The following is a 21,249-nucleotide window of genomic DNA, read 5'->3' on the forward strand; positions in this document are numbered from 1 at the left end:
CCCTCACCACTGCCTAATGCCTCCCTACCCATCACGACTGCCTAATGCCTCCCTACCCCTCACGACTGCACTGCCTAATGCCTCCCTACCCCTCACCACTGCCTAATGCCTCCCTACCCCTCACGACTGCCTAATTTCTCCCTACCCCTCACCATTGCCTGGCTCCCCTACTCCTCAGCATTGCATGCACTCGATACTGAGGTAAAATGAGGTATTCAAAGGTTGCAAAAAATGTAGCAGTGTGCTGGCGGAATTTGACCTTGGACCGCCCTGCGTCTGCGCCACAGACCATCGTTTAATTTTTGTCTAACTATATAACAAGCAAAAGATGTGAAGGAAGTGCAAATTTTTCGAAGTGCAAAACGAAGAAGTTTCAGGATCTAGATGAACCACTCGGAACTCGGATGAATGAAACTCTCAACAGGAAGTGCTTCATGATTCTAGGGGAGGTGAACGAGTTAATGGAGCAGGTATGGAAAAAAACCAGGTGGGGTCGCTGCGAGCACGTTATTCGGGCGGACGGGATCTCCTCCAGACTCCAGTCGGGTCGAAATCCGCTCACTATCTGTGCCTTCAATCTTGAAGATCTGAGGCCTCGGAGACCATGAGGTCTGGGCTGGTGGGTCTGCAGGGAAATAAATATGAGGTTACTTTCGGCTTATTATTATTAACACGAACAGGTGAAACACAGTGAATGTCTGCAATGGCGAGGAGCAACCCACTACGGGATCCACAACAGTACAACGAACGTTTTAAAGGTAAGGCTTGTTTTAATACGCACTGGAATAATTACGTACCGTTTGGACGCCGGTTGCATCCTGCCTGTTAGTATTAATTATGTACGTCGATTAATTACGTACTGTTGGAATATACCTTTCGACCCTTTAGACTGCTGAGATCCCTTAGACCGTTGAAGACCCTCTAAGTCCACTAAGATCCCGAAAGGCCAAGGAGAGCCTTAAAGATTCAAAAGACCCAGAGGATCCAAAATACCCCGAAGACCCCAAATGTGAAAAGGCCCAAAAGACCCCAAAGGCAAAGACAGAAAACACCCTGAGGACTCAAAATACACCAAAAGACCCTTAAAGACCCTTAAAGACCCCAAAGACGACCCAAACAACCACGAAAACCCAGAATACCCAAAAGACCCAACATTATCCTTGCCCCCAAAGACCCAAATGACCCCAAAGTCCTAAAAGACCCAGAGGACCCAAAGGTCCTTAAAGACCCCACACACCAAAAACACCCAGAGGACCGAAAGACCACGAAGACCCAAAATATCCTGAGACCCTTAAGACTCGAAAGACCCTTTATACCAATTACACCAGCTTGGACCCTTCACCATTAAGAGCTTTAGACCAATTGGACTTTTTTAGATTACAAATAAATCACACATAAATAATATCCTCGCGAGATCTCGGAGACGGTGGGAGGGATTTTCGAAGCTCCACACGGTCTCCACGTTTTTCGAAGTTAAGTCTGTTCACAATTGTATTTTGTCGAAACTGTATTTATCTTTCGGTGTGTGAAGTTATTGTGTGCAACTTTGGTTGTTTCTCGGTGTTTATCTTTCATAAATTGATGTCGCGAGCAAGGCCTTTGCCGCGTCGCGAACGATTTGAAATCGAAGTTAAGTGATTGTTCCCATTTGTATTTTCGTTAAAACTGTATTTATTTATGGTGTTGTACGTATATTGTGTCCCGACGAAGATTTTTCGGTGCAAATCTTTCATACCTGTATTGAAAATCGTGTTAATTCGTGTCGTGTCTTGAGGCCTTGTACAGTGTGCACTGTACAACCTTGAGGCTTTGTTTTTCTCTCAGTGGTCCATCGTTTGTGATCCAATAACTTTCGTTCTCTGTATTCCCAGCCTTTTCACCCATAGCCTACTTCCTTGTGTAAATCTCAACTCAAAAAAAAAAAAAAAAAAAAATTTCCTTCTCTGTTCTCATTCGTTTATTCATTCTTATTCGTTCGTTCGTTCTTCGACCACGTGTTTCTCCCCCATTTCCCCAGATAGTTTTCACTCATTAACCTTCAATGTTTACACTTTCCCCTCAAGTTATGTATTCCGTCATATTTTATAACACCTTTTTCTTCTTCTTCTTTAAAAGGCTGCTTTCGACTTGCTCACCAAATCAATTCATCCCCCAAAAAATATCCATCTCCTATAGTGCCTTTTTTCTACATTCCCTAAACTCTCCTGCACTCCATCCTCCATCCAGCGTCCTTAAACGTATTTTTAACTCGAAGGTCACAAGAAACTCATTTTGCAATAAATGTTCGTTTCCCATAAATCGTACACTTTCAAAAATCCAATCTCACCCCTCCCCTCCAAATCTTCCCCATAACCCCTCCCCTCCAAATCTTCCCCATCACCCCTCCCCTCCAAATCTTCCCCATCACCCATCCCTTTCAAATCTCCCCCCTTGCCCCCTCCCTCCTAAACTACCCCCTCACCCCTCCCCGCCAAGACGCCCCCTCGCCCCTCCCCTCCTAGACTCCTGCCTCACCCCTGCCCTCCAAATCTCCCCCATATCCCATCCCTTTCAAATCCCTCCCCTTGTCCCTTCCCTCCCAAACTCCCCCCTCACCCCTCCCCTTCAAATCTCCCCACCCTCATTGCTTCTCAATTTCCCCCCTCTCACTCCCCCTCCTCAAAGCGTCCTCCCCGCTTCTTCCCCCTTCAAACTCTCACCTCCATCTCCCCCAACCTTCTGCCTCGCTCTTCCCCCTCCTCAAATAACACCTCATTGTGGCTCACCCAATCACCATCAAACCTTTTGTCCGCCCCATCCTTCCCTTTCTCCGAGCTATTCTGAAATATCTGACACACCTTCAACAGCTCTCCCTACCTCTTCCACCTCTTCCACATCTTACCCTACCCCTCCTCCCCCCTGTTCTGTATCTGATGCTCCCCCTTCCTCTTCATTAACGGTATGGACCTCAAACATCCGGGGCCTTCGTTCAAACTTAACTGATCTCTCCATACAGGTTGCTTCTTTCAAACCAGACGTGATCTGCTTAACAGAAACTTTCCTCCTTTATGATGTCTCTGATTCCATAGTATCTCTCCCGGGCTACTCCCTCCTCTGGTATGATAGACCTGAGCCTCGTCCTGGAGGCGGGGTTGCTATCTTTATCAAAAACTCTCTTCCTCACTCGCCCTGCACTGCACTCTCTCCACCTCACCCCCAGGAATACCTCTGGCTATGGCTTCCCCTTCGCTCCCACCTCTTGTTCATATGTGTGTTGTACCGTCCACCAAACAGTGATGACTCCATCTACATCTCGCTGTCTGATGATATGGACCAACTTCTATCTACTCATCCTAACTCTCTCTTCCTCATATGTGGTGATTTCAACTGTCATCATGCCAGTTGGCTGGGTGTGGGTACCTCTCTCACCAGCCATGGCTCCTCAGCAAAGGACTTCTGCGACTCACTGGGACTGACACAATCTGTCAATTTCCCGACCCGGATCTCAGTCAACGGAACATCTTCTCTTCTGGACTTGGTTATGACTAACTTCCCTGAAAATGTCTGCTGCTCTTCTTCTGCTCCGATCGGATCATCTGATCATGTCCTTGTTAAAGTGGACATCTCTCTGACCATCCTCAGGGAGCCTACTCAGCGTCGACGAGTCTGGCATTTCACTCAGGCCAACTGGCACGGTCTTCAAGCAGCCATCAATCATCTGGACTGGTCTCCCATCTCTACCACCTCTGACATCAACTCATCCTGGGAATTCTTCCAAAGTAAATTGCTCTCTCTCATGCACAGATTTATCCCATCTCGTCTTCAGTTGTCATACCCTTCCTCCCGTCCATGGTACACGGAATCTTGTGGTGAGGCTGTTGCCCAGAAACAACTTGCCTTCGTCTCCTGGAAAGCAAATCCAACGGAAGGAAATCTCATTTCCTTTCACAAAGCCCGAAACAAGTGTGTGTCCACCCTCAGGAGAGCCAGGAAACAATATCTCTCCATTCTCAAGACCGAAATCTCTTATCTGTCTCCCTCTTCCAAATCCTGGTGGCGTCTGGTCAAATCCGTTTCTGGTGTTTGTTCCCCCTCCATCCCCTCCCTTACCTCAAATGGCTACACAGCTGACTCCGCACGTGAAAAAGCTGAATGCCTCAACTCTGTGTTTGCCTCTAAATCTTGTGTCCCAAACCCATCCCTCTCTGTACCCACCATACCCAGTCGTACCCTGCTGCTCCTGGACTCCGTGTCCTTTCCTCCTGACAAGGTGGAAAAGTTTCTGTCAACCCTCGTCTCTGATTCTGCAACTGGACCCGACGGCATCAGCCCACGGGTCCTAAAATCCTGCTCTGCTGCTCTATCTCACCCTCTCTCTGTTCTCTTCACCCTCTCTTTTGCTCAAGGTCAACTGCCATCTGCTTGGAAATCAGCCAACATCACCGCTTTGCACAAAAAAGGTGCAAAAACAGATCCTAGCAACTACAGACCAATCAGCCTTCTCCCAATTATCAGCAAAGTCATGGAATCCATCATTGCTTCGGATATGAAATCTTTCCTCTTCTCCAATGGCTTGATCTCTGATCATCAATTTGGTTTCAGACCAGGTCACTCTACTCTGGACATGCTGCTTCTGCTGTCTCAACAATGGATGGAGGTCCTCAATCCCAAACAGGAAATTAGAGCTGTCTCCCTCGACATATCACGTGCCTTCGACACGGTCTGGCACCCCGCCCTGCTCACCAAACTCTCCTTCTTTGGTATCCATGGAAATCTCCACGCATGGCTGGCGGACTTCCTCTCTAGTTGTCGTCAACGTGTGGCCCTGAATGGGTTTCTCTCATCTCCTCCTCCTGTTCAGGCTGGAGTTCCCCAAGGCAGTGTTCTGGGCCCCGTGCTTTTTCTGGTCTTCATCAATGATCTCTCTGACTCTCTCGAAAATCCTCTCTATCTCTTTGCTGATGACTCCACTCTCTGCCGCTCCAATCCTCTTCCCTCAGATCGGCAGTCTGCTGCCTCCTCACTCTCTGAAGACCTGGACAAAATCACAGACTGGTCAAACAAGTGGAACATGTCTTTCAATCCTGACAAATCTCACACTCTTACTATGTCTCTCCGAAAAGATCGACTGGACAACCCTCCCATCTACTTTCTCAACAATCCTCTCCAAGAAGTTCTGTCGCTCAAGATTTTGGGTCTCACTATCTGCCATGATCTTTCTTGGGAAAACCACATTTCCAAGCTGGCCTCCAAAGCCAGTTGCCGACTGGGCATCCTCCGTCGTGCGAAGTCCTTCCTCGGCACACCTGAGCTCCTCACCACATACAAGGCTTTCATCCGCAGCTCAATGGAATACTGTTCTCCCCTATGGGCCGGTGCTCCTGCCTCACACCTAGCTCGGCTTCACGCTGTTGAAACCAAAGCTTTCAGAATTATTGGAATCTCCCACGATGAAGCTATCTCTGAGGGCCTTTCACTCACTCACCGCAGGCAGGTAGGTGGTCTTTCTGTCTTCTACCGACTCCTCTCCGGCCTTGCACCCCCAGCTCTCTCTGTGCTCTGTCCCCCAAATATTCCTACAGGTCGCACAAGATCTGCCAGCAACCCTCTGATGGTTAAACTGCCGAAATCTCGGCTCTCTGCTCACCTTCACTCTTTCATTCCTCTTTTCTCCCGCCTCTGGAACAAACTCCCTCACTCCCTTCAATCCCACTCCTCCCTCCAGGTCTTTAAAACAGCTGTTCACCACCATCTCTTATCTTCCCCCATCCAAAACCTTGATCTTTTCTACCCCCGCTAATTCACCCCAGATCCACCTTGTTTGAAATTCCAACTTCTTTCCTGGAAGTCCTGGCAGTGTCCATATGTTTTATACCTCTCCCACCGCCCCCTTCCCATGCCCCCCCCCCCCAAAGCCCTCGCCCTCTCTCAGATCTCTCGATGTCTCCATGTCTCTCGGTCCCTGCTCTCAAATGTTGTGTTTGTGTCCTTCCCCCTCTCTCCCCATCTTGTCTACCGCTCCCGATGTTATATGTTTTATGTGTCGGTTTGTCTTTCTGTGTGATTAATGTTCGCTCTTTCACGAGCCTCGATCTTGTAAAAAAAAAAAAAAAAAAAAAAAAAAAAATCACCAATATTACAAATAAATGTTTGTATTTTGACTAGTAAATCATGACAACACAGCAACTTAAATTCAGTCAGGTCATTATCCTCAGTTAAAACAAGCCTGTGCCACTGCAGCAATGTGTGTAGTTTCGAAAGTGTAGCGAGCTATGCGTGCGTGTGTATGTGTATATATATATATACACATACATGGCGATGTGCATGAGTTATGTGCATGGCGATGACGTCATGTTGTCCGCTCATTAGGTTGGAGAACCAGATTACAGATACCATTATTAGTAACTCCCAACCGCAACCAGGTCGACTCCATATGATGAGTGGATACCAGAGATAACGTCACCGCGTGGCAGGCGGTGCGTATCGCTCCCAGCAAGGTGCAGCAGCAGCTGTATGGAACACCTTGCTGGCGGTTCTCCACTGATGATATGAAGGTCGCATAGTGACTGATATAAAAACCAAAAGGGTTACAGAGTTACAAGTGTATGGAAAGCCTCACTGCATTGCCCTGATGAAGCCCCAACAAGGGCGAAACCAGGTCGGTAACTGTGAGTTTTGCATGCACTTGTGACAGTATCTGTATTTATAATCCGTAATGACGCACTGCTAGATGGTTCCTCTAGAACTTTGCAGGCAAGGCAGACGTGCATGGCGATGACGTCATGTTGTCCGCTCATTAGGTTGGAGAACCAGATTACAGATACCATTATTAGTAACTCCCAACCGCAACCAGGTCGACTCCATATGATGAGTGGATTCCAGAGATAACGTCACCGCGTGGCAGGCGGTGCGTATCGCTCCCAGCAAGGTGCAGCAGCAGCTGTATGGGACACCTTGCTGGCGGTTCTCCACTGATGATATGAAGGTCGCATAGTGACTGATATATATATATACATATATATATCTATATATATAAAGTAGAGTTGGCCTCTATCTATGATCTCTAAGATCTCGAGAACCCGTGGACGGATTTGCGAGCGGAAAGTACTGTTCGACTCGGGATGGTCCCAGGAATGTCACGGAGACATAAACATTTAAAAAATTTCGGGTTTTAAAATTAGCGTATTATTAGCACTAGCAGAAGAGAGAGGGATTCGAAGGGAGGGAGCGCAGCGCTTCTAGCGCTTCTGACTGCAGCACACCTTCTATATATATAAAGTAGAGTTGGTCCTGATCTATGTATCTATGATCTCTAAGATCTCGAGAACCCGTGGACGGATTTGCGAGCGGAAAGTACTGTTCGACTCGGGATGGTCCCAGGAATGTCACGGAGACATAAACATTTAAAAAATTTCGGGTTTTAAAATTAGCGTATTATTAGCACTAGCAGAAGAGAGAGGGATTCGAAGGGAGGGAGCGCAGCGCTTCTAGCGCTTCTGACTACAGCACACCTTAAAATTAAAAAAACTTCGGGTTTTAAAATTAGTGTGTTACGCGTAATTAGCGCTAGCAGAAGAGGGAGGGAATCTAAGGGAGGGAGCGCAGTGCTCCCTCCAGCGCTTCTGTTAGCGTAATTAGCGTATTTCGGAACGTTAATTTTTCAACTTCATTATTCGGAATCAGTACGTCCCAGAGAACCTTCGTAACGTTAATTTTTCAACTTCATCCGATTGACATGGGACCAACGGCATGTGACAAAGAGTGAAACATACAGGCTACATTTATTTGACGACAATGAGTTCCGACTTCCGACCTCGGTGGGATGACAGGCTGAGTCAACCCCCCTGGTGTGAAGGGGGAGGAGGAGGGGAGGGGGAAGAGAAGGGGAGGGGAACGAGGGGGAAGGGGATGGGAGGGGGGAGGGGGGAGGGGGAAGGGGGGAGGGGGAGGGGGAAGGGGGAAGGGGGAGGGGGAAGGGGGAGGGGGGAGGGGGGAGGGGAAAGGGGGGGAGGTGGGGGAGGGGAGGGGCCCTTCTTCCCCCTGGGCACCCCCACACCCTTCCCTCCCCCGTCCCCCCTTCCCCCTCCCCCCCCTCCCCCTCCCTTCCCCCCCTCCCCCCCCATTTCCCCCTCCCCTCCCCTCCTCTTCCCCCCTCCCCCTCCTCCTCCCCCGCTTCCCCCTCCCCCCCCTCCCCCCCCGTTCCCCTCCCCTCCTCTTCCCCCTCCCCTCCTCCTCCCACTCCCGTGCAAAGCCGGGTACCTCTGCTAGTATATACATATATATATATATATATATACATATATATATATATATACATATATATATTTATATACATATATATATATATATACATACATATATATATATACATACATATATATATATATACATACATATATATATATATATATACATATATATATATATATATACATATATATATATATTGTTACGGTACGTGGTTAAGGATGGTATGTTTGCCGAGCGGAGGCTCCGCGACCGAACAGTTGTTCCCCGACTAAACCCGATTCACCCAAACGTTGGCCGTATCGCGCCACAGATATTCAATGTGGAAAAGACTAAGACGACGAATGCAAAGAAGAAGAAGAAGACGTACAGAAGAGTAACGGGGTTTATTATTATTTACACACACATAAGCAAAAAGAGCAGTCACGGGTATTTACAGCGGACATGAAAAAAAGCAGGTAACACAGTGCAAATTACTAGCTTATACTGACTTAGTTTACTACCCAGGACAGCACGACAGAACAAACTCACGTACGCAAATGGATGGAAGGGTAGGAATCGTTTGGAGGGATGAGCAGGTGGGATCACAGGGCACAGCGAGCAGGTCGACTCCGGGCGGGAAGCGAGGAGCCGGCAGCTCCTTGTATTCGGCTTCACAGCACACGCCGGCAGGGTCACTTGGCTGGTTGAAACGGGGCTGGTTGAAGCGGCTCTTTGTCAAAGGCTTTTCGTAACTCTCACGCAACTCCGGTGCAACTCTGAACTCTCTCCCGGTGGACTGCCAACCCTCTTACGCACCTGGACTCATCTGCCGTATCTCTCGTGTAGCTTGTTTCAGCGATCGTCGCACCCTTCTGTCTAAACCTTCAGCGCGGGTCTGACACGCCCTCCTCGGTTTCGGTACCGCCCTCCCCCCGTGCTCTGTTTCGTGACCTTGTATGGTAATCCCACGGGCTTGTCTCCTTATTTGGGCATGGCGCCGACGGCACGCCCCTCGTGGTGAGCCACAGGCTTGTTTCCTTATTTGGGCATGGGGCTGAACAGCCCCGCCCTTCGTGGCGCGCCCTGGGCTTGCCTCTCCCTGGCGACCCCGCCCCTCCTGTTCAAACAGAGCACGGAGCACATATTCACTATCGCAGCGAAATGAGAGGGCGTGCACCCCACGCTTGTGAACTGCTTTACCCACAGATGGAGAGTTTGGCTGGGAAATGGAATTATTGAAGGGGAGCTATTCTTAATTGATTCGGTGCAATGGTGTATTATTTTAATGGAAGACAAGGCCTTACCCTAAAACACATAATAAGATATAAGCTACTGAACAAGGGTTTTATCGTGTCCTTCAATGTGGTGTTTCATGGAATAACTCCCGGGACGCCCTTTTTACCTTTACACAACTCTGGAGGCAGGAGGGGCCATATTCAACAATGTTCATCACCATTTCCAATATAATACAACACAATCAAAAAAATGCAATCCTCATATCCGCAACAATATATATATATATATGTATAATATCAGTGCTAATGCGACTCCATATTGTGAGTGGAGAAAGCACAAGTAAAGTGTCCCATACAGCCCTTGCTGCATCTTGCTAGAAGCGATAAGTGTGCTGCCTGCCGCGCAGAACATTATCTCTCGCTTTCCACCAGGCACAATATGGAGTCATCCTGCATGATGTGGTCGGGAGTAATGAATTATAATAAAGCGCGGTGCTACGCGCGCTTACTTGTACAACAAGAAGGAAGCGGACAACGCAGTAAGTTTAAGAGTCTTTATTATAAGAGCTCGCTGTAGCACTGGAGCGCTCCGGGCTGCGCGCCCGGTGTATATCCCGCGGCCACGCCTACCCCTCGGGCGTGGCCGCCGCCCACTTGGTGCGCGGAATGATGCCCTCACGCCAGTGAGCTTTCGTGTCCGCCACACGCGACCCCCAGAATTCCCGCGCACCTGGAGGGCCAGTTTGCGGGGCAACCGGATGACCCGGCCGAAGCGCCCTCTGGCGACTGGCGGCGTCCGGGGTGCGGGGATGCCAGCCGGGATGCCTCCGGTTGCACCCGGGATGGGTGCAGGCCCGGGGGGTGGCGTGCCGGCGGGCCTGGGCGGTGCCGGGGGTCCGCCCGCAGGGGGGCGGCCCCGACGCGGGGGCCGAGCCATCGGCGGTGGGTGGTCCACGTCGAGGTGGGCCGGCTTGAGGAGATCCACCGAGACGCGGTCGGGAGTGCCGCCGATGTCCAAGGTGAAATGTTTCACCCCGGTCTCCAGCACGCGGAAAGGCCCGTCGTACGGGGGCCGCAGTGGTGTCCGGTGGGCGTCGTGCCGGACGAAGACGTACTCCGCAGTGCGAAGCTCCGGGGCGACGTGCGTAGGCGGGTGCCCGTGGTGCACCGTCGGCACCGGGGCGAACCTCCGGGCGGGCTCCTGCAGCGCGGAGCGCTCCTGCGCCGTGGACCATGGTGCCGTGGGGTCGGGGAGGAACTCGCCCGGCACCCGCAGTGATTGTCCGAAGACCAACTCCGCCGCGGATGCGTGCAGGTCGTCCCTGGGGGCCGTCCGGAGGCCCAGCAGGACCCAGGGGAGCCTGTCGACCCAGCCGCCGTCGCTGAGGGTGGCCCGGAGCGCGGCCTTCAATGAGCGGTAGAACCGCTCGCACAGGCCGTTGGCCTGGGGGTGGTAGGCCGTGGTTCGGTGCAGCTGGACCCCGAGCCCCTGCGCGACTGCCCCCCAGAGCTCCGAGGTGAACTGGGGGCCGCGGTCAGACGAGATGTCCGAGGGGGCGCCGAACCAGGCGACCCAGGTGGTGATAAGCACCTGTGCTATGTCTGCCGCCGTCGTCGCCGCCAAAGGCATGGCCTACGGCCACCGGGTGGTGCGGTCCACCATGGTGAGGACGTGGGTGAAACCCCCGAGGGGGGCAGAGGTCCCACCAGGTCCACGTGCACGTGGTCGAACCTACGTGCCGGCACCGTAAACGGGGCCAATGGGGCCTGGGTGTGCCGGTGCACCTTCGCGCGCTGGCACGCGAAGCACGTCCTGGTCCAGCTGCGGACGGCCTTCCGGAGGCCATGCCAGACAAACTTGTCGGCGACCAACCTCTGGGAGTCCTTCGTGCCCGGGTGGGACAGGCCGTGGATGGCGTCAAAAACCTGGCGCTGCCAGCCCGCGGGCACGATGGGGCGAGGCCGCCCGAGGGAGACGTCGCACAAGAGGGTCGCGCCGTCGAACGGCACCTCGGTGACGCGGAGGCCCGTGACTGCGGTCCGCAAGGCCTGGACGCCGGGGTCGGTGGCCTGGTCCGCCGCCATCCGGGCATAGTCAATGCCAAGGTGGACTGCGTGGGCGACGGACCGGGAAAGGCAATCCGCCACTGGGTTGTCCTTCCCTGTGACGTGCCGGATGTCCGTCGTGTACTCGGACACCGCCGAGAGGTGACGCTGCTGCCGGGCCGAACACGGCTGGGCGACCTTGCCCATCGCGAAAACCAGTGGCTTGTGGTCGACGAAGGCCGTGAACGCACGGCCCTTGAGCAGATGGCGGAAGTGCCTGACCACCAGGTGAAGCCCAAGCAACTCACGGTCGAAGGTACTATAACGGCGTTCGGGTGGGCGAAGCTGCCGGCTGAAGAACGCCAACGGTTGCCAGGCACCATGCACCCATTGTTCGTGCACCGCACCCACCACGTAGTCCGAGGCGTCGGGGGTGAGGGCGATCGGTGCATCGGGCGCCGGGTGCGCGAGCATGGTGGCGTTAGCCAAGGCGAGCTTCGCGCCCGCGAACGCCGCGTCTATCTGCTCGGTCCAGGTAACGTCACCTTTGCCCGGCTTGCCCCGGAGGGCCTCGTGCAAGGGGCGCAGGAGCTGGGCGATGCGGGGCAGGAACCGATGGTAAAAGTTTACCATGCTCAGGAACTCCTGGAGCCCCTTGATCGTGCGGGGGCGCGGAAACCCCTTCACCGCCTCCACCTTGGCCGGTAGGGGGACGGCCCCGTGCCTGGTGACGCGGTGCCCCAAAAAGTCGATGTCTGCAACGCCGAACCGGCACTTGGCGGGGTTCACGATGAGGCCATGCTGGCCCAGACGTTCAAAGAGCGTGCGGAGATGGTGTAGGTGCTCTTCGCGGGACACGCTGGCGACGAGGATGTCGTCCAGGCACACGTAGACGAAATCCAAGTCGCGCAAGACGCTGTCCATTAGGCGCTGGAACGCCTGAGCCGCATTCTTCAAACCGAAGGGCATCCGAAGAAATTCGAAAAGGCCGAACGGCGTGATGACCGCCGTCTTCGGGATGTCCTCCGGCCTGACGGGGACCTGATGGTAGCCGCGTATGAGGTCCACCTTCAAAAAGCAGGACATGCCCACCAACCGGGCGGAGAAGTCCTGGATGTGGGGGACGGGGTAGCGGTCGGGGGTGGTGGCGTCTTTGAGGCGCCGGTAGTCCCCGCACGGTCGCCATCCCCCGCCGGGCTTTGGCATGATGTGAAGCGGCGACGCCCAAGCACTCTCGGAGCGCCGCACGATGCCGAGCCGCTCCAGCGTAGCGAACTCCGCTTTAGCTACGGCGAGCTTCGTCGGCTCGAGGCAGCGTGCCCGGGCGTAGATGGGTGGCCCGGCGGTGGGGATGTGGTGTTCCACCCCGTGCTTGACGACCCCCGCCAAGAAGGTGGGCCACGTGAGGGCCGGGAAACCCGCGAGGAGGCAGGTGAATTCGTTCACTGCCGGAAGCGTACAGATGAACCTGGCCGGAACCGAACCGCTCAGCAAGCCACTCGGCGAGCCGCTCGATGAGCCGCTCCGGGAGCTGCTCAACGAGGCAGGCAGCGCGCAAGCGAGCTAGCTGAACGTCTCAGCCTGGACAAGCCTTCTGTGCTTGATGTCCACCAGTAGACCATTGGCACACAGGAAGTCCGCGCCGAGCAGTGCCATAGGCACGTCGGCAGTGCCGAACGGCCACCGGAAAACCTGCCCTCCGAACCGCAGAGAAAGGCTGCGTTTTCCATAAGTGCGAATGGACGTACCGTTGGCAGCAAGCAGCGTGGGGCCCCGGCCCGCGGACTGCTTGTCGGACGTACCGGCGGGAACGACACTCACCTGTGCTCCCATGTCGCACAGGTAACGGCACCCGGATAAGGTGTCCGTGATGAACAGTAGGCTGTTTGCACGGCCGGCGCTCAGTGCCACTACCGAGGGCCGGCCCGGGCGTTTCCCGACCTGCCGAATGAGCACGGCGGGCGACATTGCCGAGCCTCGTGGCCGAACTTGGCGTGGAAAAAACACCAGGATTGCGGCGAAGGCGGTGGACGCCGCGGTTTTCTCTGCGGCGGTGGGCGGGGTGTGGCGGCGGACACGAAATGCGCATCAGCCTCGAGATCCACGAGGTGTGGTGCATCAGCATCAGGGTCAGCCCCGAGAGCCGCGACGGCCCCGCCAAAACTCGCCTGGGTGTCCAAAGCCGCGAAGAACCTGTCGGCCTCGGCAGCGAGAGCTCGGGGTTCCGTCGTCACAGAACCGGCCAACGCAAGGCGGACTCGTGCCGGCAGCTGGCGTCGAAACAACGCCCAGAATAGAGCGTTCGGGGTTTCGTCGCCCATCAATGACAGCATATGGTCCATGCGGACCGACGGTCGCGTGTCACCGAGCTCGGGGAGGTCCAGGAGGTGGTCGGCCCGAGCATCCACTGTGAGGCCGAACGTGGCGAGGAGGAGACGCTTGATCGCCTCGTACTTGCCGTCGGCCGGTGGGTTCCTCAGGACCGACACAACGCGGGCGGCCGTGCCGGGCCCGAGGGAGGTGACCACGTGGCAGTACATGGTCTCGTCCACCGTGATGCCTCGAAGTCGGAACTGGGCTTCCGCCTGCAGGAACCATACTTCAGCTTGCGCCTCCCAGAACTCAGGGAGTTTGATCGTAACCGCGTTGTTTGCCATTGCGATGGCGTATTCGGTCGGTCAGCGATGGCTGATCCAACGTCGGAGGGTCACCAATAAAGCGCGGTGTTATGCGCGCTTACTTGTACAACAAGAAGGAAGCGGACAACGCAGTAAGTTTCAGAGTCTTTATTATAAGAGCTCACTGTAGCACTGGAGCGCTCCGGTTTGCGCGCCCGGTGTATATCCCGCGGCCACGCCTACCCCTCGGGCGTGGCCGCCGCCCACTTGGTGCGCGGAATGATGCCCTCACGCCAGTGAGCTTTCGTGTCCGCCACAATAATTTATAATCAGTGCTCCAACCTATGACCGAACGTCGTGACATCACTGTCACAGTGCCACAACGTCCGAACTGTCTGCAAAGCTCTGGAAGAGCCATCCCACAGAGACCAATCATAAAGATGTTATTTCAGATGCTGTCACAACTTCATGAAAAAAAAACTCACAGTTACCGACCTGGTTTCGCCCTTATTTTGGCATCATCACATCAGTGTCCTATGAAAAAAAATTCATTCAAAATTCATTCAAAATTCATTCATTCAGTGTCCTATGCATCCCATTTTGCTTTCTGCACATGATAAACACTGGCTGTACTGCTGCTAACCTACCAACGACAATCCCTTGTACTTTGAAACAAGCAGTGGTGTGTCCCTGAGAGAAATGTTTTGTTTTCGGACAAACTCCTTCTTGTACACCGCTCCTTTCCTATGCCATCTCCAGGCACTGTGTTACGTCATTGCCAGGCACCGAAGGGGGCTCGGCAAAGACGCATGCTAAAAGGGAGTACTCAGTTTTCACTCCGGTTGTTTTCTTGCTTTCTTTCTTTCTTGTTTGTTTGTTTGTTTGTTTGTCCAGGCGATATCTCAGCCATCCTTTATGAGTTGTGAGCCATCCTTCTCTTCTGGGCAATATAGGCTTGATGTTAGCTCAGTGGTTAGGGTGCCGGCTTGGGACCGTAGGATCCTGGGTTCGAATCCCGGTCGATCGTTTAATTAACGCCAGGGAGGTTGAATCAGCCTGTCATCCTTCCGAGGTCGCCAAATTGAGTACCAGTTCACTGGTAATTCCCTGTGTGTCCCAAAAGGCGACTAACAGGGTTGGCGGCAGGAAGGGCATCTGGCCATAAAACATTGCTTCAAAAAGGGGACCACGGTGCTCGAAAAAGGCCAACCCCTGATTTGCGGCAAAAAATGGCCTTTGAATGTGGTTCTTCTGGGCAATATCTCAGGCACATTTTGAGCTAGGAAGCTGATATTTGGACATGACAATGACCAAGTGATTTGGCTGTAAAGCATATTTTTGATTTCTTGATTAATCAATTAATCGATTAATTATTTAATTGTTCGATTAATGACTTAATTAACTAATTTTTTTAAGTTACAGATTCAGATGAAATGGTGGTAGTTTCGGTATTCTATTAGCCAATTGATTCATAATTTAATTATTTTACGATTATTGCACACTGCTCCTTTTCTATGCCATCTCCAGGCGCTGCATAACATCATTGCTGGGCACTGAAGGGGGCTCGGCAATGACGCACGCTGAAAGGGAGTACTCAGTTTTTCACTCTGGTTGTTTGTTTTCTTGTTTTCCTGTTTGTTTGTCCGAGCGATATCTCAGCCATCCTTTGAGCTAGGAAGCTGAAATTTGGGCACAATAGTGAGTAAGTACTTTGTCAAAAACGATATTTTTTGTTTTTTGATTAATCTATTAATTGCTGAGTTACTTAATTATTATCATTAATTAAGTACTTATATATTTCCTTTCTCTTCTGGGCATTATCTCAAGCACTTTTTGAGTTAGGAAGCTGATATTTGGACATGACAATGACCAAGTTATTTGACTCTAAAGGCTATTTTTGATTTATTGATTAATTAATTATTTGATTATTCAATTAATGACTTCATTAGTTCTTGTTTTTTTTTTAAGTTACAGATTCGGATGAAATGGTGGTGCTTATGTATTATATTAGCCAATTGATTAATGATTGAATAATTTAATGATAATTATTTATTTATTTTCATTATTAATCATTTCTTTCTTTCTTTCTCTTCTGGGCATTATCTCAGGCATCTTTTGAGCTAGGAAGCTGATATTTGGACACGATAGTGACCAAGTGATGTTGCTGTAAAGGATATTTTTGTTTTATTGATTAATCAATTAATCGATTCATTATTTATTGATGAATCAATTAATTATTAAATAATTTTCGATTAATGACTTGTTTAATTAATTATCAAAAAGTTACAGTTTCGGATGAAGCATGGTGATTTAGGTATGATATTCGTCTATTGATGAAGAAAATATTGTATGATCATTATTTGTTGATTTTAATCATGGAATTAATCAATCGATTATTATACACCTCCCCCTCCCAATACAGTTTCTATGAGTCGCACGGCAGTATTGCCAGGCACCAGGGGCGCCCCGGCAATGCCGCACTGGAGTATATTTATTTACTTGGCATGGGGGCCGTGTACTTTGAATGTATCTGTACTTGTTATTTATTTATTTATTTTCATTATTAATCACTTATGTATTTCCTTTTTCATCTGGGCAATATCTCAGGCACCTTTTGAGCATGTAAGCTGATATTCGGACATTACAGTGACCAAGTGATGTGGCTATAAAGGATATTTTGGATTTATTGATTAATCGATTTATTATTTATTGATTAATCAATTCATTTTTTTTTCCATTAATGACTTATTTCATTAATTTTCAAAAAGTTACCGCTTCGGATGAAACACTGGTGGTTGAACCAATTGATGAAGCCAATTGATGAAGAAATTATTTTACGATTCCTATATATTGATTCTAATTACGCAATTAATCAATGAATTATTGTACACCTCTCCCACCCAATACCGTCTCTATGAGCTGCATGGTGGTATCGCCGGGCGCTGAAGGTGCCCCCGGCAATGCCGCGCGCAAGAGGATGTTATTTATTTGGCATGGGGGCGGTGTACTTTGAATGTATCTGGACTTGTTTTTTATTTTTTTATTTTGAAGGCTCCAGTCATGGACTATATAGTCCTCATCGAGGCCAGGCCTTAAATAAAAGAGCTACATTGATAGAAAAATGAAGGAAGAGAGAATTGTCTGAGAATTTTTGAGGAAGTAAAAAAATTGCTTTTTGAAAAGGAGAAAATCGTAAGTAAGTGTTTGGAAAGACATGAGAAGGTAAAGAGTTCCAGAGTTTGGCAAAGAAGGTAAAGAGTCTCATAGAGTGTCTCATAAAACTTTTTATAATGCCGTGTTTCTTCCCCCACACCCCAAACTTTCTCCCCCCAACTAGTTCAGATCTATATTCATGAGCCTTGCGGATTGATATTTCCTGATGTCACCGGTGTTGGTCGAGAAATGCTTGGACTTTGCTTCCTCCTTGATCTGCTCATCAAGAGTGAAGTGATCCAGGTGAGCCATTCAGTTTCAGGTAATTGAGCTTTCCTGCAGGTTCCATTACTGCTATATAAGAAGTACTTTTATTGGTATTGCTTTGTTAAACCATATTTGGTTCCTCACCTAAAAGCTTCCTTTTATTTGTTGCGAATGAAGACTGCTGATATCGAGTAAATAAATGTTTGTTGTAAATGGTTTCCCGTTCTAATAAATTATCTCCAGATGCAAAACCAACGAAACGGCAGCTCTGATGAGAGTCCTTCAGAATCGGAGACCTTTAGAAAGGAAGGTATGGCATTCTGTGGCAGGTGGTGTACTTGGTTTGTTATTTTCTGCCATTTATATTCAGTATTGTGTTTGTGTGTGGCTGGATATTAAATAAATTAATTTAAGGCAAGCGACGAAGGTAAAGGAGTAAAAGGTGGGAGAGGAAAGATGGAGGAAAGGAGGCTGGAAGGTGAGAACAGGTCATAGTGGAGGTGAGTGGAGAGGATCATAATATGTGGATCATCCAAAACTTGCTTTGACGAATGTTGCATTTCAGACCTTCTTACCACTGTTGTGTCTTCAGCCGGCCAGGTAATCAAGAAAATGAAAACAACTCTACAGTTTCTACCAAAACCTGTCCCAGAGCTGGAGGTGACACTATCATCAATCTTATTTTCTTTGTTTAACTGTTTATCAGTGTTTGTTTAACTTTCCTCTGACCCATCCTTTCTCTGAGTTTCCATTTTATGTTGCAATAAAATGCCCATGATGCACATTTTCTGTGACGTCATATGTAGAGCAGGAGCTAATCCTCTCCATATACAAAACGTTATTTCTCACCATGAAAAATGTCATCACACAATCCGATGGTGAAGTACCTGCGTAAACTGATTCTCAGGTTTGATATGACTTAACCCAATAACTAAGCCTGGTGTTGTCCTAACCGTTAAGGTGGCTGGCTGAAGATCTTAGGGTCCTAAATGATGGGAATAAGAGTGCACCAACAAACCGTTCTCCTGTCTAGTGGACCGAATTGACTGGATATTGATTGAAGTATGTTATCCGTCATGGGAAAGGAAACGAGGACAAGTTGACGTTTTTGGGAGTTTTGATGCTTCGTCGGAGCAAAAAAGGGCGATAACCCTTCCTCAGCCTCTCCTTGCTTCCCACGGCAGTTACCGGTTAGCATGCTCCGATCAATGTTGTTTATTCCATTGTTATACCTGTCAATCGACACAGAACGATACTCACCGTCACAATCAAGACTAGGTCTCCATTCTTTCTCCCATCTCATATGCTTGTTTTTTATGTGACGTTTTCACATTTTATTTTGGTAAACTTAGAATTTCATCTACTTAGCTGAAGTTCATGTTCATTCATTTTCAATTGTATGTGTCATTCATCATGCATGTTTTTTTATTTTTACTATTTTCTTCAGGACTATTTGGATAGCCAAGGTTTATCTTTATTCTTTCCTCGTGTTGAGGTATTCCTCATTCACGGCCATCCCATTGAAATGCTTGAGAAACCAGCGATTGATGGTACGTTCCTACAGCTTTCTTGTATCTTTTTTATGCTGTTCCTGTGCTGTCTTCCGTTTTTGTCCAACATAAACCTTTGGTACTCTATACATGTGTAAAAATCGATTTGACTATTGCATACACAGTGGCCCTTTTGGGTGGTGGTCGTGCATAGCAATGGCCTGTGGCTATCTCTATATTTGTGTGGCAATGCCAAGTAAGAGTATGAATACCATCACAATAAAAAGAGAAATTTGATAAACAACAACGTTCTTTTTTTGTGTGTATACCGTATCCTTTTACAGTATTCATTCATTCTTTTCTGGTAATGTGGCTGGACAAAGGATGCAGTGCCCCCTGCAGCCTGGGGGCAGGAATATAGAATTTGGCCAGTTTTGACATTTTTTGGATTTTTTTGGCCAGTTTTGCCAGTTTTTTCCTATTTGCAAAATACATCATTGGATTTTTAGCGTTCAGCAAGAGCCAGTGTGGCAGACCAGTCACTTTGTTTTTATATGTCGAAGGATCCAGGTACGGACTATATACTGTAGCCCTCATCGAGGCCAGGCCTTAAATAAAAGAGAAGGAGAGTGTATGATGAAAAGTGTATGGTGTTTGTTTGCGAAAAAAAAGAGATTGAAGCTGGCCCGGCAGCTGCAGTTTGAGTGAGACAGAAAGTAAGACCAGTAATCCTGACATGAAGAGTGTAAGATGGTTCCGGGCACCACTTTAACGCTCCGAAGTCAGGACGGTAGTACCACCCTGAGCGGTTGCTGTCTACAACCTACTACCTAAAACTGAACAATGGGGTTTTTTTTTTTTTTTGTATACTGAATCGAGGCTCGTGAAAGAGCTAACATTCACTTCACAAACAAATCAACCAGACAAACAAAATATATAAAAAGGGGGAGCGGAAAACAAGATGGGGAGAGAAGGGGAAGCACACATTGTAAAAAGATGGCAATATTGTGCAATACTGGGCAAACACCACTCATCTTTGTTTCTTTTATCAGGGCACTTTGAACATATATGCAAACTGAATCAGTTACTGGTGTTGAGCCAACTGCTGCAGGACCATGTGCAGGACAATAACCAACACAAGTACATTGCCCTTTGCATTGCCTTGCTCTACGTAAGTATGATGTCATTGTTTTGCTGTGAAATATTGTTGTGAGCTGGGGAGTGGTGGGGGAAGGGGGTTACGCAGTATTATTGAAAATGCTTTCATGATTGTTGGTGCATGTGTTTCACATAGTTTGTGCTTAAATGGTGGAGGGAGTTTCAAAATGGCTGCAAATTGGTGAGCGATCTTGATCCTTCTCACATGCAACCAACTAGTGTCACTCAAACAAACATAAAAACATGTTGATCAGCAACTTTTGGATTATCGCCGGATTACGTACGATGTGTGAAATTGCAGAATTGGAATTGCAGAATTCAACTGGAATGGCACTCAGTAGTAGAGGCAAAGCACGTTGTGATGTATGCAACATCTAGACCTCACCGTCGACAACATATAACAAGTGAATACGGATGTACACGTCACTTCCAGGTTGGCGGGCTGGGGAAGCGGCATTGTGCTCGCTGCTCGCACAAAAAAGTCATTCTGAATTGAGCTGAATTGGTGTTCTTTTGGTGGAACAACACACACATACTTCCCCCAGGCTGGACAATTTACATTTTGTATCCCACTGATAGGCTGGATCTGTATCCACACTTGAACCAAAATCTCATCATTTCGCCCTTGTCACATACCCAACATCTCTACCAAAGTTTGTTCCAATATGTCAAGTTTTTGAGATATCCTGTTCATAGACAAACAGACAGACAAGGGTGAAAACATAGCCTCCATTCACCTTGGCAGAGGTAAAAAGGTTACTGCAAGGCAGGTACCGAAGCACCACCTTTTATCAAAAGGTAGCTGTTGTGGCCAATGCAAGAGAGTTCCTGGGATATGACCAAAGAGAGGGAATGATTTATTCAGAAAGATTGTGACTTATCATCACGCAATCTGATGGTAAGACTACAATTTGCTCTCATTGTGTGACGACAGGCCACCAGGTCCAAAGGCCACCAGGCCACCAGGTAGGTTGGAAGGCCACCAGGTACAAATTTTCTCCTTATGCTATCCATGTTTGTTTTTGTACAACAGACCTTTTTCTTCAACCTCGTCATGAGAAATTCCAATAATCT

At 49.4% G+C, this 21,249-nt stretch overlaps 1 protein-coding gene across 1 annotated transcript in view; it reads left to right on the top strand.

The window, feature by feature from the left end:
- Positions 1-395: 395 nt before the first annotated feature.
- The window catches only part of LOC137429788 (uncharacterized), a 32,176-nt gene continuing 11,322 nt past the window's right edge, over positions 396-21,249 (top strand). The window contains exons 1-6 of the mRNA XM_068120034.2: positions 396-758; positions 17,445-17,563; positions 17,771-17,837; positions 18,120-18,187; positions 18,975-19,077; positions 20,070-20,188. Coding sequence (XP_067976135.1) covers positions 695-758; positions 17,445-17,563; positions 17,771-17,837; positions 18,120-18,187; positions 18,975-19,077; positions 20,070-20,188 — 540 coding nt within the window. The 5' untranslated portion in view covers positions 396-694. The remainder of the gene's footprint in view (positions 759-17,444; positions 17,564-17,770; positions 17,838-18,119; positions 18,188-18,974; positions 19,078-20,069; positions 20,189-21,249) is intronic.

This window comes from Myxine glutinosa, unplaced genomic scaffold, assembly GCF_964187855.1.
Source record: "Myxine glutinosa unplaced genomic scaffold, kmMyxGlut1.1 SCAFFOLD_1769, whole genome shotgun sequence".
Taxonomy (NCBI): Eukaryota; Metazoa; Chordata; class Myxini; order Myxiniformes; family Myxinidae; genus Myxine; species Myxine glutinosa.